Source organism: Penicillium malachiteum (genome assembly GCF_028827825.1).
Source record: "Penicillium malachiteum strain IBT 17515 chromosome Unknown utg000004l:1.0-4883003.0:1.0-4884900.0, whole genome shotgun sequence".
Classification (NCBI taxonomy): domain Eukaryota; kingdom Fungi; phylum Ascomycota; class Eurotiomycetes; order Eurotiales; family Aspergillaceae; genus Penicillium; species Penicillium malachiteum.
Genome location: NW_026643097.1, coordinates 129,895 through 144,644, shown reverse-complemented (window position 1 = coordinate 144,644; position 14,750 = coordinate 129,895). Strand labels below are relative to the sequence as shown.

General features: G+C 44.9%; 6 protein-coding genes across 6 annotated transcripts; 3 read left to right on the top strand and 3 right to left on the bottom strand.

Annotated features, from left to right (window-relative positions):
* Positions 1 to 286: 286 nt before the first annotated feature.
* On the bottom strand, positions 287 to 885 carry N7483_008196 (uncharacterized protein; the record flags this gene model as incomplete). Its single annotated transcript, XM_057091623.1, has 3 exons — positions 287 to 379; positions 435 to 755; positions 817 to 885. The coding sequence occupies 3 exons, from the start codon at positions 883 to 885 to the stop codon at positions 287 to 289; spliced, it is 483 nt and encodes a 160-aa protein (XP_056942797.1).
* Positions 886 to 3,092: 2,207 nt separating this feature from the next.
* Positions 3,093 to 3,425, top strand: N7483_008195 (uncharacterized protein; the record flags this gene model as incomplete). Its single annotated transcript, XM_057091622.1, has 1 exon — positions 3,093 to 3,425. One exon carries the CDS (start codon positions 3,093 to 3,095, stop codon positions 3,423 to 3,425), a length of 333 nt encoding a protein of 110 aa, XP_056942796.1.
* Positions 3,426 to 5,716: 2,291 nt separating this feature from the next.
* N7483_008194 (uncharacterized protein) lies at positions 5,717 to 6,619 on the bottom strand (the record flags this gene model as incomplete). Its single annotated transcript, XM_057091621.1, has 2 exons — positions 5,717 to 6,259; positions 6,305 to 6,619. 2 exons carry the CDS (start codon positions 6,617 to 6,619, stop codon positions 5,717 to 5,719), a joined length of 858 nt encoding a protein of 285 aa, XP_056942795.1.
* Positions 6,620 to 8,853: 2,234 nt separating this feature from the next.
* On the top strand, positions 8,854 to 10,296 carry N7483_008193 (uncharacterized protein; the record flags this gene model as incomplete). The annotated part of the gene is made up of 3 exons (XM_057091620.1): positions 8,854 to 8,882; positions 8,960 to 9,386; positions 9,427 to 10,296. 3 exons carry the CDS (start codon positions 8,854 to 8,856, stop codon positions 10,294 to 10,296), a joined length of 1,326 nt encoding a protein of 441 aa, XP_056942794.1.
* A 124-nt stretch (positions 10,297 to 10,420) lies between these two features.
* On the bottom strand, positions 10,421 to 11,811 carry N7483_008192 (uncharacterized protein; the record flags this gene model as incomplete). Its single annotated transcript, XM_057091619.1, has 2 exons — positions 10,421 to 11,214; positions 11,268 to 11,811. 2 exons carry the CDS (start codon positions 11,809 to 11,811, stop codon positions 10,421 to 10,423), a joined length of 1,338 nt encoding a protein of 445 aa, XP_056942793.1.
* A 929-nt stretch (positions 11,812 to 12,740) lies between these two features.
* N7483_008191 (uncharacterized protein) lies at positions 12,741 to 13,259 on the top strand (the record flags this gene model as incomplete). Its single annotated transcript, XM_057091618.1, has 2 exons — positions 12,741 to 12,763; positions 12,962 to 13,259. 2 exons carry the CDS (start codon positions 12,741 to 12,743, stop codon positions 13,257 to 13,259), a joined length of 321 nt encoding a protein of 106 aa, XP_056942792.1.
* Positions 13,260 to 14,750: the final 1,491 nt, after the last annotated feature.

Sequence of the window (14,750 nt, the reverse complement as noted above, 5' to 3'; positions counted from 1 at the left end):
CTTGAACTTGCACATGTGAATAGGTATACTCAAGTTCTTAGAGAAGCAGAGGAAGATTCAAGTTTTTTTTTCACAAATCACATTTTGATTTCATTTTGCGTAGTGAAAATACATGTAAATAGAACATACAGCCTAATTTCCGACATGAAATAGAAGACACCAGCTCCATGCTCCAATACATTTTAGATCCCCCCATTCGGGCGTGATTTTTGATCACGGTACCAAGGGAAACATCCTGTGGCTGGTATGATATGCACACAAGGTAAAAGCCCTGGCCAGGATACATTTACCAAACTTGGTCATAGGTACGAGATACATTAAATGGCACCCAGGGGTCCTCGTCATGCGCCTCTGACATGACAACATCTCCATCTCCGTCCTGTTTAGATTATTAGTGGCTATACCCATTTTGATGAAATAGACTTGATGCTTACCTTCCAGCATTCCCCCTCCCCACATGTGACCCTCCAAAGATGAGTGTCGACATTTGTATTCCGTTGCCGCCGTGAAGAATTTGAACCCGGTTTTTGGATTTGCAGGTTCTTGTTTCGTTTTTTGTTACGACAACCTTGTTGCCAGTCTTGCCCAGATGCTGAGGAGTTGCAGAAACCCCAACCAGGATGATGGTTTTTGTTGTAGCTCTGAGTTGTAGTAGATTGGACTTGAGGATTTTGTCGTGGATTGGGACACTGATATGGTTCCTGATGAGGTGTAAATTGGTCATAATGCTGGCCAGATTGGTGATTTGAGTCTGCCTGAAAGTTCTCAAACGTTTGTTAGTGAAGTCATGAGATTGGTTTGATATAGTTGACATACCTCAATACGGGGGAACGTTTTTTCCCCGGCCCCTCCGTGGAGATGACCTGTCATTGTTCCAGTTTGCATTTTGTGGAATGCCTTGTTGGTTCGTATGATTTGAGTGATTTTGATTGCGGTTGTAATTGTTTTTGTTCCGACCATTGTCTTGTGGAGTGCGATACTCTCGATTGTTCCGTGATCCTGGGCCGTAAGTGGAATTTTTTCGAAGAAACGCGGCCATTTGATTTGTTGCAGGATCCCCGACTTGGTGCCCATGCACTTGATTGTGCAGGGGACCTTGATACGCCGGCTGTCCGTAGTTCATTGCGAATTGTTGGACGAATTGTGGGTTGATTTGATTTGTGAGTGGGTTTCCCTCAGCCTGCACCCCGAAGACCATAGACAAAGATTGATGCTATTGTCGAACTTCCAAGGACTGGATTTCCACTTCAGAGGCTCCCACTTTATCTGTTTTTGGTTTCCAATGACAAGGATTCAAATTTTCGCAATTTTTAAAGGGTTTTCAAGTTTAACACGCAGAATGGTTTCCTCAAGCTTCAGTGACCCCCTACAAGTCCAACCACTTAAAGCCGACCTAGTGATCCAAGCTCGCCTTGTCAGTGTGATCTCCGGGGATTTAGCCTCGGTTTGTTGCTTGTTTCTTCTGGGGAACGAATATGCGACAATTGGGGATGAGAGAATGAACCAGGCAAGTATGAGTTTTTTTTTTTGTTTTTCTTTTGATGATCAGGCAAGTTTGACTCGAGAATTTGTGGTGATCTCCCCAGGGGGAGAGACGAAGAGAAGAAGAAAAAAGAGGAAATGAGAGAGATTCTTATATAGTAGGTGCTGGGCGCCGACGACGAATTTGAGTCCGATACAAGCTCCGTTCCAAGCTTGAAAGGGCACCAGGACTGTTATTCCAAGTATGGCCCCGGGGGAAGATGATCCATGGATGCAGTTCTAAGCTTAGTCTATTCATAGATTGCCCATATCTATCGAGTCTCGGCTGTTGATTTGGTATTAGTACATAGATCCTCTACTAGACCGCAATGTTCGGAGTCCTTCCTATGCCCACGGGGACTATTCCTATTCTGTGCGGTACTGAGTAGTAGGAAGTAAGCCTAATTCAGCAACGGACATCTATTACACAGATCAGACTGAACAACTCGGCCATTTTCAGGAGTTTTCTGCTCAAGTACAGATGTCAGCCCCTGGAGACACCACACATAGGATAGTTCCGATGACTACGACTCATATATGCATTTAGTAGTACATATTGTAGTGGGGTACCCTGTCCCCTACTACACGTACCGTGCTAAGAATTACCGTTTGGTTACATCTCTGTTTTGTCATGTTTTCAGTCCCGTCTTTGTACGTACAAGAATGTCCGTCGTTATAGTCTAGAATACACACTCCTACACATCTCTCATCCCACCCCTACGGGGTAGTCCGGCCACAACGTACATGTTGGTTGGTGTTATCCATTCATGCTAGCTGGATCGACCCGTGTATCTAGAATACACTGCCTAACGGTTCCCCTCTTCAATATGTATGGCTTCACCATAGAAGATTATCCTATTAACCTAACGGGCTTCGCGAAAAGACTAAACATTCAAGTTCGAACGCACCTAGTCGGACTTGGACAAACAGAAAGACGATCTCAGTAAAATGAAGACCAACGATCGTCCAGAAACTGTAGCATACATGTGTGCATTGAGCTACAGTACTGTGTTGACGTAGCTTACCGTAAGGCTGTGATCATGGTTCAGCGACCTAACAGCTGTTAGGATTCATTGAATTGCAACGTTTAAGGATTTCATGGATGGATTTCATGGATTTCGATATTGATAGGTGCCAACTTAAGAACCGGACCCACATTATCCAAACATTGATTGACTATACTGTCTTGGCAGACCTACTAGTCCCTGGCTTTTATTTACCTGTCATCTTGCAGTTCAGCTTTCACAGATAGCATGCGTCCTACTCTCCACTCCTACACCCCCCAATTATCACTAACATGTATTTCCACCAACAACATTTCAGCTATGGTCCGCTCCGAGACCATTTCAAAATCGCGCAATTCTCCTAATCCCAGCCAAATAGCGTATGTGATATCCTGTTGAAAAATTGACCCGTATTCTCCTAGCATCTTCCTGCGACATTCATCACACTCACCTTATTAATCAATTGAAATTAAGTCCAGAAATCACAGTGAGAAGTTCATGTACCCATAAAAAAGATATTAAATCATTGACCTAACGGCTAAAGCCTACGACGACTCAACGAATACAATGCCACGCATTTCAGAAGGATACCGCATTGGTGCAAAAGCGACCTCTGAAGCCAAGAGCTCATCCCAAGTCCCCAATCGGAGTGAAGCAAGATCCAAACGAAAAGTGAAGAGAAGAAAGCTGGTCACCCGGATTCTAGACGACCTGCGGCGGGAAGAGCCAGAAGAAAAGCTTTACTTGCTCAGCGAGGCACATGCTCGAATAGAACAGCTGGAGCGAGAAAATCAAATTCTTCGACAAGAGAATCAACTTTTGCTCGAAGGATTAAAGCGCGCTCGAGCCATGATGTTCAATCTCATGTCGCAAGTGGCGAGTTTATGTCAAAGGATATAATGTATTAGTCCATCCATTCTGAGCACCATTTGAAGAGCTGTCTCAATCATGATCATTAAGAAACCCTTGATTTTTCCATCGGGTAAATTGCAGCAGAAAGACAAAACAAAAATACCGGATTTAGATATATTTGAAATCCCTCAAACCGTAAAGACGTACAATTCCATTGAATTTATCATCACGAGGTTACTTTGCGTTCCCAATATCACACGTTGCTAGTTTTGATCTTGCATGGATCTCCATTCCTTTGACCTTAGATCATTGGTTTTAGGCATTCCATTCTACCTTTCTTGTCCTTGTGTCCTGTCAGTTACATCCTTCTGGAAGTTTGGCAGAATGGAGAACTTGCCTGAGGTTAGAACCCGTAATGTCACAGGAAATGGAAAGCGTTACTGAGAATGCAGGAAATCATCTCTCAAATATTCCTGATATCAAGATTCTAAAGAGATGTCACCTTATCTGTCGAAGATGGTGTCGAATAGCCACCGATTTCTTATTTCATCGAGTTGTCTGTCACAAAGAAAATTCGAGTTCCTTCAATAACATAATTGCCCGAAAAGACCTCCAACGATTCATCAAACTCATTTCGTTCGGACAAGACCGAGCGATACAACTTCCGATCTAATTTCATTGATCTTGAGCTATGAAACGCAGTTGAAATTGACAAAACGACCAACAGTTGGTATTCTTCGTCGACGTCGTCCCTAGAAGTACATAGCTACACTCACGGGTATAGACACCCAAAATTCTCCCTCGGTTCTCCCAGCCCTTGAAGGGATTCAGTTTTTCACCAAACAAGAGCCTTATTTGCCAATCAAGCTCCTCAGTGAAGTTAGAAAACTCCATATTGACATGCAGCATATTCGGTTACCGGATGATTGTGTAAGGCCCTCCTTGGTTGATTTCCACCTAAGGGGGAGGACTATCGACATTAATTTTGTGGAAGATTTCTTGAAGAACCATCATCATATCAAGCAACTACATTTCACGCTCGTGGCTACCTTGAAATGCTTGACCTTTTCCAGACCACTGCATATGAATTATCAAGGAATATCCTTAATTCCGAATTGGATACAGAACTTGTTGATTCAATCCTGCGGAATGCTAAAAAGAAGGCCAACGTCCATGAACGATTCCTATTGCGAAACATTCATACTCAACTGGACCAGATGGTGGATCGGTCTGCCAAAGGGATGCACCAGGCACTTATCATTGGTTTCGAGACTCAATTGGAGTGTAAACTTCAGAAATACTATATAAAAATAGGGGAAATCCGAACACTACAAACGCTCAAGATAAGCTGTTCGATAACATGGTTTTGGGAAGATGAGCTAGCTATTAAAGGTATGAGGTTGCCAGAAAATTATGGACTGTGGATAAACGAAGAGGTTGAGGAAACTCTCGGAAAGTATTCAAACGACTAGTTGAACCAGGAGATTGCTAGCCTAGCTTGCAATAAGACTAAATCTTTGCTCTCACCTTAGCCTAAGATTCGTGGTGAGGTTCTATAGTGCTAAGAGGAACCTCTCAAAAGAGGACTCCTCTGACACTGGAAGTCATACGGTAGGCAGTAAGATCCTCACGAAAGGATCCGACACTTGCAAGCCATTTGTTGGAATAAGGGGTATTGTTAAGAGAGCTAGCTGGATCGTCATAGCTGTACTGACCGATTTGTAGATTTGACTAGCGAAATACAGGAGGGTCCGCAAAACTTTCAAGCGTTATATTCCAAAGAATGCCAGCAAGAAGAAAAGCAAGAAAGAAGTTGCCCACAAATGGGAAATTTCCGACGAGCCTCCTATAGAAAATCCGTCGCAGTGAAAAGTTTCGCACGCTTCAGCTTCCCTAAATTTAGCGAGGAGCCACGCGTTGATCCAATAGGGGGAGGGGGGATTTTCCAATGCTTTTGTTTCAACCAACGGAAGACTGAGCTTGGCATTTTGTTTCTTATGTCATAGTTTCATTGTCAAGACTTTGGAAGCTCAAGTTCAATACTTCGGTTTATTTCGTTAGAAAACCTGAATCATGTTCTGTTCAAAGCCTAGCGGTTGTGACTGCTATGATAAAATGTACTTGTGACATTTTGCGCTGTTCTCGCGCCTCCCGGTTTTAAGAGGAGAGCTGTTCTTTACCTTGGGAAAATAATCCTTTGTCAGTTCTAGTAAATTCTTATCGAACATGATTGTCATCTGATAACCATAATTCACAAAACAAAAACAATCAACTACGAGCACATGAAATGTTAGCTCTGATATAATGACTAATTTTCATTGAGAAATGTCAAATCAATACTATTCATAAGGTGAATCCATCAAGCCTCCATCTGGACAAGCACGGAGAAAATTCAAATCTTCAACCATCAATTTTTCATGGAAAGACACATCATCAAGTATTCCCACAAAGAAATCCCTGTCAAGAAGACCACAAGGTAGCTGGATCTCCTGGTATTGGATTTCTTGTGCTTCTTTGGTCTTTCGTCGGAGCAAGAGTTGCTGGTTTCTATAGCGATCTCCGAAGGAGAAATCACCCAAAGCTAGGGTCTCCAGAAATGGCATTCCTTGCGGACCAAATGCCCACTGTACAAATGCAAGATACTCGTCTTCCTCTGGTGAGCTTTTGGAGACCACAATAGTCCGAGCCATCTGATGCGACTCATTGCCTCCTAGCTTGACCTCGTTTGGCCTGAGTTGAAGACCAGGCGAACGAAATGGCGGTGATGTTAGGCGAGACATCAGTTCTTCTCGGATATTCCGATGTAATTTTTCGGATCCGGTCCACCGAAGATGGAGGGTATGCAGCGATGCTTCTTTGCGCAAAGGCTCCAATATAGAGCGCTGGCTCTGTCAGATAGGTTGCAACTCTGGAATTTGAATACTTACTAGTTTTGATGGTGAAGCGCAAAGCGCTAGCGCTGAAAACTGACTCAAATTAACAATATGCGGAAGTTGCACCATGAAAGTCATTTCTTTATCTCGTAGCTCTTGAAATCGCCCCTCGTCATCAATTAGTTGAAGCTCTCTCTCGTGATATATGAGAGACTGCAATGAGGAACGATGGTGTGCAATGGCAGTGGCCAAGTGAGGCTCGAGTGTAAAGCTGGAAAGTTTCAGTTTCAAATGTCTTAGGCCGGTGAAGGATTGAAGAAACTGTGTGAGAGGATGGATCTTGAAATCTGAACTGTCTTGCTCCAACATATTGCAGCAAAACTCGAAACTTTGAATTGTTATTTCATCTGAGAAGTGGGAAAGGGAGGAAAGAAAGCTGAGATCATTCCTACAATTGAGTAGACTGAGCGACCGAAGCATTTTAATTTTGCATGCAATTTGCAAATCTGGATGTCGTGGTAGGAGAGCTTTGGATAACGAAAGGTGAGCCAGGTATGGGACGTGGCTCAGCAAGCGCCTCTCACTATTTGGGTCAGATTGGGACGCAATTCCAAATATAGAGTTGATCACATCAAAGTCTGTGAATGTCAATGCAAATCCGAGAGACAGTCTGGCTAGCCATTGATTGTTTCGAATACATCTCTCAAGAGATTTGAACTCGAGCGGGTGCCGTATCCCCTCCCATGCCAGTGATTTGAGACAAGTGAATCGAGACAGATGATTGACCGTATGACCGGCATGAGGGCAAGATCCATCAGTGATAAGAGAAATATTCTCCAAATCACGCTGATGAGTGATCAAGAAGCTCTGCGCATCTAACAATCCGTTCGGTATACAGATACCAAGATGCCAACTTCAATTGCCGTTAACAGATGCGATCAGATCCGGGGGAGTGACTCACCTGAATGACCGAAGTTTGTTATCTGCAAGGCATCGAACAACTTGGTTTACCTGCCGTGAGACATCATCCAGAAAGCCTGCATGGGCTTTCTCTTCATTTGAGGGCCCAAGGATGTGACAACGTTTGAACCAGACTCTTGTTGGATAAGGATCGTGAAAGACGCAGCGATTGAATCTTGCGATCTCAAAAGGAGCTGAGAAAATTAAGTCTCGAATGAACATCAAGTGGAAGTTGTCCGGAGATTGCTTGTGTGTGCGAAAATAGGAGTCGGTATTCAAATCATTGAGAGCCCATTCATTGCGAGCGTGAAAGTTGACCCTCCGATAGGACTTTGGAAGTAAATCACGGTAGAACTTAGAGCGAACCTGACTGAGAGAACGTAAATCTGCAGAGGAAAGCTGAATGTGTTAGCTTCGCGGAGTTATGGAAGGACCATTGTAATTCACCCATTCTGCAATTTCCATTATAATCTCACATGGCATTGTGTGAAGCATGGTAATATGTTTTTATCTCTTAATGAGGCTCACTTAGATGATATATAGAAGGCCCTTGACAGATTTTACCTAAAGTGTCAGGGAAGAGCGCATTAATTGGCTTCCTCTTGAAAGAAGAACTAATCGTCATGTATTTTTGGCGCCTTCGTATGGCACATGCCCCAAATCCATTCGATTGCATCAAAATTCCACGCAAGGTCATGGAATTGAGGAATATATCTCATGTGGCTCGAAAATTTGCAATGAAATTTGGGTGGTTTCGATGTCTGGCGTCAATTCATCGTGCAGACCCATCAGTCCAGTTTGGCGTCAGGAAAAATATCCTATGCACAAGCACAATCAATTTCGGAAGAAAAGAGCTACATGACTGTCTCATGCGGCTGAACTATTCGATCGTATTCGCTGGAATTATAGTGTTTTGGCAGGTAGCCACGGCGATTGATCTTCAAGTACGAGCGATTTGGGAAAGTTCATACTTATCGCTTTATCAAGATAAAACCCCCCATGGATAAATGCATTCATTACGGAGCTTCAGTATGTACCCATAGGTGATATTATTGTTGTTTATTTAGAGAGCAGCAGCGGAAAAAAGAACCATACATTCTGCTACCTGACCATTCGTGGAAGTGTGAAGCCTTAGAGAATGCTATAATTCGAGTAGATATTTTGATTTTTCGTTTCAAAGGAATAAATGACGCCATCTATATACATCAAGGAAATCAAGTTGATTGGGAATCAACTTGATGCTTTGTAGAGATACAGTAGTTCCGGAAATCGGTGTCACCCCCCACACTCTTGCATTGTCTCCTAGACCCTAAATGCCAAGACACACTAGACCCTATTAAGAAACAGACAAAAATAGTAATCTTCCGGTTTTTTACAAATACAATCGCTTACACAGTTAAATTACAAGACATAGGCTTATGCGTGTATGGCTGATACGAGTATTGCTGGAATCTTCCGAGGCAATGCAAACAATTCAAACACCCGCAACACTGGCTGGCGGACTTGACGACTGGTCATCTTCTCCATTCACACCAGCGTGTCCGAGTGGCAATCCTAGCGCTTACCCGCAATCTTAGAACCTTAACAACCCCACAGCCTGACTGCTTAGTCCAATCTTCCAAATTCGGACTAATAGAAGACCAATGATCCTGCTGATCACCGTACTCAGCCTGTCAGACACATACTCTTACCCTATGCGCGATGGCAGCCTCTTTGTCTCCAGCTAACATAAGATGGCACCATAAATAGGCTCCTCAGCAGTATCTACTGCTTGGAGGGGATGGCTTATGCTGCTTTCGATAATGATGATATCTATCAATCTCGCCTGCCTGATTTCCGGGACCCGACTCCCTCCTATGCCCCTACACCTGGCCGTGAATGGACGCCATCTGTTCTCTGTTCATCCCCCGACCCCGACCCTTTAATATTCAGTGAACGTTCATCGCCGTTGCATAAATCGCAGTCTGATCAACTTGATTTTATGCAAGAAGGTGAGGTGGATGACGGAGGATTAGACTATGTGCATTACCAGATCGAGTGGAGGGTAAAACTGAATAACCGTGTGGTGGCAAAGGACACTGAACAAGACTTGGCCCTGCCACCTAGATCCTACTGGGAGCGGATAAAGGACACAGCTGGAAATATTCTACGGAGAAAGATTGCCCATAACCGACGGGTGAGACTAGACGATACCATCCCAGTCTGATCTTGTCAAGCGCTTTGAAGGCGCTAATGTTGATTGGACTACGGTAGAGAACCAGCTGCTGAAGTGGGCCAATCTCTACCGTCTTGGCAAAAAACTCCGAATTCAGATTACCATTAACTATATAGATGATCATGGCCGACTTTCATCAAGAAGTGATAAGAGAGGAAAATCATCCGTCACTAAGGGAATGATTACGGAACGTGACGCCGAGATGGATGCCGAGCAGGCTTCCGGGGGTCATGGAGTCTGGCGAGATGTGTATAGGATCATGCGTTGTCCTGGACCTCCATGCCGCCACGAAGGACAATACTGCTGGCAGGATCCGCACGGAAAAAAGCATTACAGATTACGTACAAACCACTTGAAGATGCTCACCAGATACGTGCAGCAGGGAGGGGTCATCGAAACACATGACGACATTCCGGATAGCCTTCGTGAACAACTTTATGCCGAGGAAAGCCAGCGGCTTGAACGACGAAACAAAGGCTCGGACAGCTTAACATGTGGATCATGTCACCCAGTCCACTTTCATCTTCCATCTCAAATGCCCATTCCTACAACTAGCGCTGCTGCTGAAAGTACGGCCCCAGCTCCTAAGCAGACTGATACAATCGATATTCCTGGACTTCTCGATATAGCCGTCAAAGAATATGCTGCCTGGCACCAGTCACGGGTGAGCAGTCAGACCTTTAGGGAGAATATACAGAAAGCTTGCGATCTGGCCCTTGAAAATTGTCTGGATCTCAAGCAAATCCACGACGATCAAGATGCGGATTTCTTTGTAAAAAACGGCGTGAAAGCAGGAGCCGCCCGGCGATTTGTTAGCGATATCGCCCGCTGGGTGACGCGGAACAGGGATGCGAATGAACTTGGGGAGTGACCATGCCCTCCCCAGACCCATGCCCTCCCCAGATGTTACAATATATAGTCCTTAGAGAGCAGCTGCCACCGGCATGATTAATCAGTCTCTAATTGATGTCAAATTTGTTTCTCAATTTTTCATGTTACTTTGAAAGGGTCGACTGTGCCCTGCTCTCTTCAAGCGCTGGTTGGCCCCAGCCTTTCATCCATTCGGAGTGTAATATCTGCTGTGCTGTCGCTCTTTCGCTCGGCTGAAAGACTAGCATCGATCGAAGCATTGTCTCGAAAGCCCTCTTCTCTTCCTCTGTCACGGTCTCTAGGCCCGCGTCAGCGCGAGGTTCCTGTATGCAGTCGTTAAACCTGTCTTCCCAGGTCCGGCGCAGGCCATCCTGACCCCTAGACGAGTCCGGTTTCAAATTCAACTCTCCCTCCTCGTTGAACCATTCCAACCTTCTGTGCCAATTGTTCCACCACTCAAGGGGTAAAATACCAATGACCTCGACTTGTTCTGCGGTGACACGGTCTGCGGTAGGGTAAAAAGCCTCAAACAAAGGACGCTGGCCAAAAATCTCCCAGACAGTACAGGCAAGTGTCCAGATATCTGAGGCAAAGGAGAGGGGCCTATGACAGAACCTGGCCTCGGGCGGTTGCAGGATAGGGAGGGTCTTTGAAGATAATCTGAGGGTATTGTGCGGATTGAAAGATTCTCCGAAGTCGCTAATGATGATCTTCTCTTCCCCTAGTATAAGATCATCGCTACAAGCGCCGAACCAACCGGGAACGTATACATTGTTCGGTACACCCTCCGACAAGGTATTTCCATCAATACGAACAACAGCCTCTGGCTCGGGCTCTCCGAATCTTTCATACAATTCTGACGGTGGCAAACGATCGATTGCTTCGGGGAATTGGACTAGAATGTTGCCTAGATGAAGGTCTGAAGCTGTCAGTCATACATTCCAGCTGCAATTATCCATGCGTATCTCATACCACCGTGTACAATATCTTCGCTGTGAAGAAAAGCGACTCCACGGATGAGTTGGGCAGTAATCGACTGCGCAACCTTCGGTTGGAACAGACCGAAAGACGAAGCCTCCTTTGCGTCAAAAAGACTCATTCGTGCCGGCAGAGTGACAAGACATCTGTGCTTTCCATTAGGACCGATAGCCCAGAATTGCTCGATGAGAGATGGTATAGTTTCTCGTCCCGGTCTCGACGGCGAGTTTCCAAGAGAGCATAGGAGACTAGCCTCAGACGCATTCAGACTGGCATCAGCGGCGATGACCTTCACCGCCACATATCTGGCCCTCTGCAAATCACAGGCTAGCCATATCGTTGAGTATCCGCCGTACCCAAGTTTATCAACAAGTCGATACCGGCCATTATTTAGGTAGTCTCCGATTTTTAAAGGATGATATCCCCCAGGACTGTATCTTTCAATGTCTTCGACATATTCAATCAGCCTGTACTGTGTCTTTCCAGGTTCTATTCTCGATGATCGGGATTCGCTGGTTCTATCTGTATCACCACGCATCTTTGCATTAAGGGGGCTGAAAGTGGACATCGATGATTGATTCCGAGTATGAAAATGGGTTAAGATGGAACTGCATAGCCGGGTGAAGGATCTTCGAGCATTAACGTAATTGTGAATAGACATTTGCTCAGGCAGCGTCTTGCTTATCAACCGTACCCGCGAAAAGTGAACGTGTTCACACCGCTCGATGACTAATTATTCTTAGGCCTAAGGTGTCGAGATTTCCATTTGGATCTATGTTTCTATTTTTTCTACAAGGTAATGGAAGAACTTAAAATAGCTCCTATCGTACTTTTATGTAATTATCTATTTTAAGACCTGATGGCGTAGCCTGGAGTCTTCGTGGCAAATCTCGATTGGCCAGAAATCGTATGCAAACCACGACGCCACTGATGCGCGTTTCACCAGACGCCCCAGATGACCGTCAAGTTGGCAATAAGACTTTCAAGAAGTGGATCGATCAATTCTTACTGTAGCGCTTTTGGTTGCACCTAAACTATCTCCAATCCTGACCTCTTTGGCTCTCACAAAGAGCTACAGTCGAAGTCGAAAACAGATTCCCCCTTGGACACACGCGCTTTCTTTCTCAGTGACCCACTCTCCGTCGGCTAAGCTGAAATAGGCTAGATGGAGGCTCTGTTGAGGCCTTCTAGCATTGTGATTGGCTGTGTGAGAGGTCTGAAACTGGCTGAACCGGAGTTAGCGCCCTGGTGGGTCGCCGGGGAAGAAAGTGTTTGTGTCCAAGGGGGAATCTGTTTTCGACTTCGACTGTACAGTCACAGCGCTAAATTTGGACGAGACTTGAAGTTAGACTTTATAAATAGTTCAGCATATGTGCCATACTTTAAACCACTTCCGGGCTTTTTCTAGTTTACATATACACTCGCACTACCATTCAAAAATTTCCACACATTTATCGTTTTACCAACATGTCTACCGTTAATCTGGTCAGGTATTATTTTTACAAAGGCAAGATGCCAAAGAGTCCCAAAGATTTGCGGGATGTTGTGGCCCTAGCATATCAGACTGCCAGAGATATGAAACTTCATCCGCGGGCAATATTGATCAGGTAGACGCGTACTTGACACAGTTCATGTTGTTTGCGTTATTTCCTGCGATAGTGACTAACTTGTATGTGTCTGACGCATAGGTCGAAACATCACAAAACCACAACGATAAATGGCCAGACTGGAGAGGACCCGAAAGGCTGGCATTTAACCTTCTGTTACAAAGACGATCAACAACTTATCAACAAGACCCACACTGCATGCCATGGATATACGAGGGACGAACACTCCTGGGAACTACTTGAATCGACACACGCCGGGGATAAGCCAGATTCGGTGAAGCGCAGATACTCGAGGAATGCAAGTGTATGGCCAGGCCCTGAAGAGCTAGACGAGGCACCAGAGATTGGCTACAGCCATATCCCGAGTTTCGAGTCGTGAATTGCTGTTATTTTGTGGGATATTTGCCGCGATATATATCTAAGGTAGTACAGTAAACTCAGCCAGATTTCTCAACGCAGATCTTCAACATCAATACCTGCGTTTTTGAAATGGCCTCTTGCGCTCTCTTTTTTTGCTCCAACTTTATCAACACACCAGTCGAGGAAGTAATCAAACCCTTGATCCGGATCTTCGGCGTAAGACTGCCAATGACGCCGAATGAAGGCTTTTAGCTCCGCAAAGAATTCTTCAATCGGGTTCAGGTCGGGGGAGTATGGAGGCAAATAGACCAATTTGACCCCTTTATCAAGACACAGTTGCTCGATTCTCTGAGAACGATGAAAGGATGCATTGTCCATGACAAGGACTGACTTGGGCGCTGGGTATTTTCCACAGTGATGAAGGAGTTCTTCAATGAAATCTTCAAAGAATGAAGCATCCGTCGGTCCTTGGAAGACACGAGAAAAAAGAATCCCATCTTGTGTATATGCAGGGAGAATCTGATACCGCTGGTCCCGATGGAATTTCGACACTTGCACGGGTGTTGTACCAAGGGGAGACCAGCCAGTTCTTCTGATCCCTATCCGTTTATCACACCCAGATTCATCCACGTAGACAAGATGGAATGAGCTAAATTCCGAGATGAGATGACAGTAATCATCGCGTAAATCTGGGTTACGCTCCCTCGCTTTCTGTCGAGCTGTCTTCTTTGACCACCCTTTGCGATGCAGGGCATCGCTAATTGTGGACTTTGGTATAGATACTTCGAATTCATCAAGAAAGAATAGCTCCATCTCATGAAGATATAAATCCGGCTTGTCGAGTAGATGGTCGCACAGGGCTTCCAGCATAATCGGAGTGATGCTCCGTGGCCGTCCAGGTTTGATAGAAGGGGCTTTGACACTACCGAACAGTCGCAGATTAGATCGGATCCTGATAATGGCGCGCTTGCTGCAGCCTGCGGCTTTCGCCATCTGCGATGTAGTTAGCTCATTACTGGCAATCATATCATGAATCAACACGAGAGTAGACTTGGCTAGGTTGGGAGCCATGGTTCGTTGCACCAGTAAAAGTGCCTACCAAGAAACCCCAGGTTTGCGCGGGAATGTAAACGTGGGGCACACAGGTGGCAGCGTCTAGGCCTGACAGGTAATAAACATGTTTCCCGCTAGTTTAATAGTCCGGTAATTTACGATACATATTCAAAACAATTAAAAACTAATGAGGCTCAACTAGCTTCTGCCAAAAGTAGTTTAGCCTTTCTTGGCATTAGGGTTCGGGAAACAAAGAGAGTGTACGGAGGTCGGTCCGGAAAGTTCTCGCCAGAAATTATAATTTCTTTTTCTCACACTAGGCTATATACAGTAAATATTGAAATATATCGCGTAATCAAGATGTATATAAAACGGAAATATATAGTACTGAAATATAATAACAGCTTGAAACAGTAAATATTCACATATCTTCCCATATATCGCTGTCGCTGTCGCT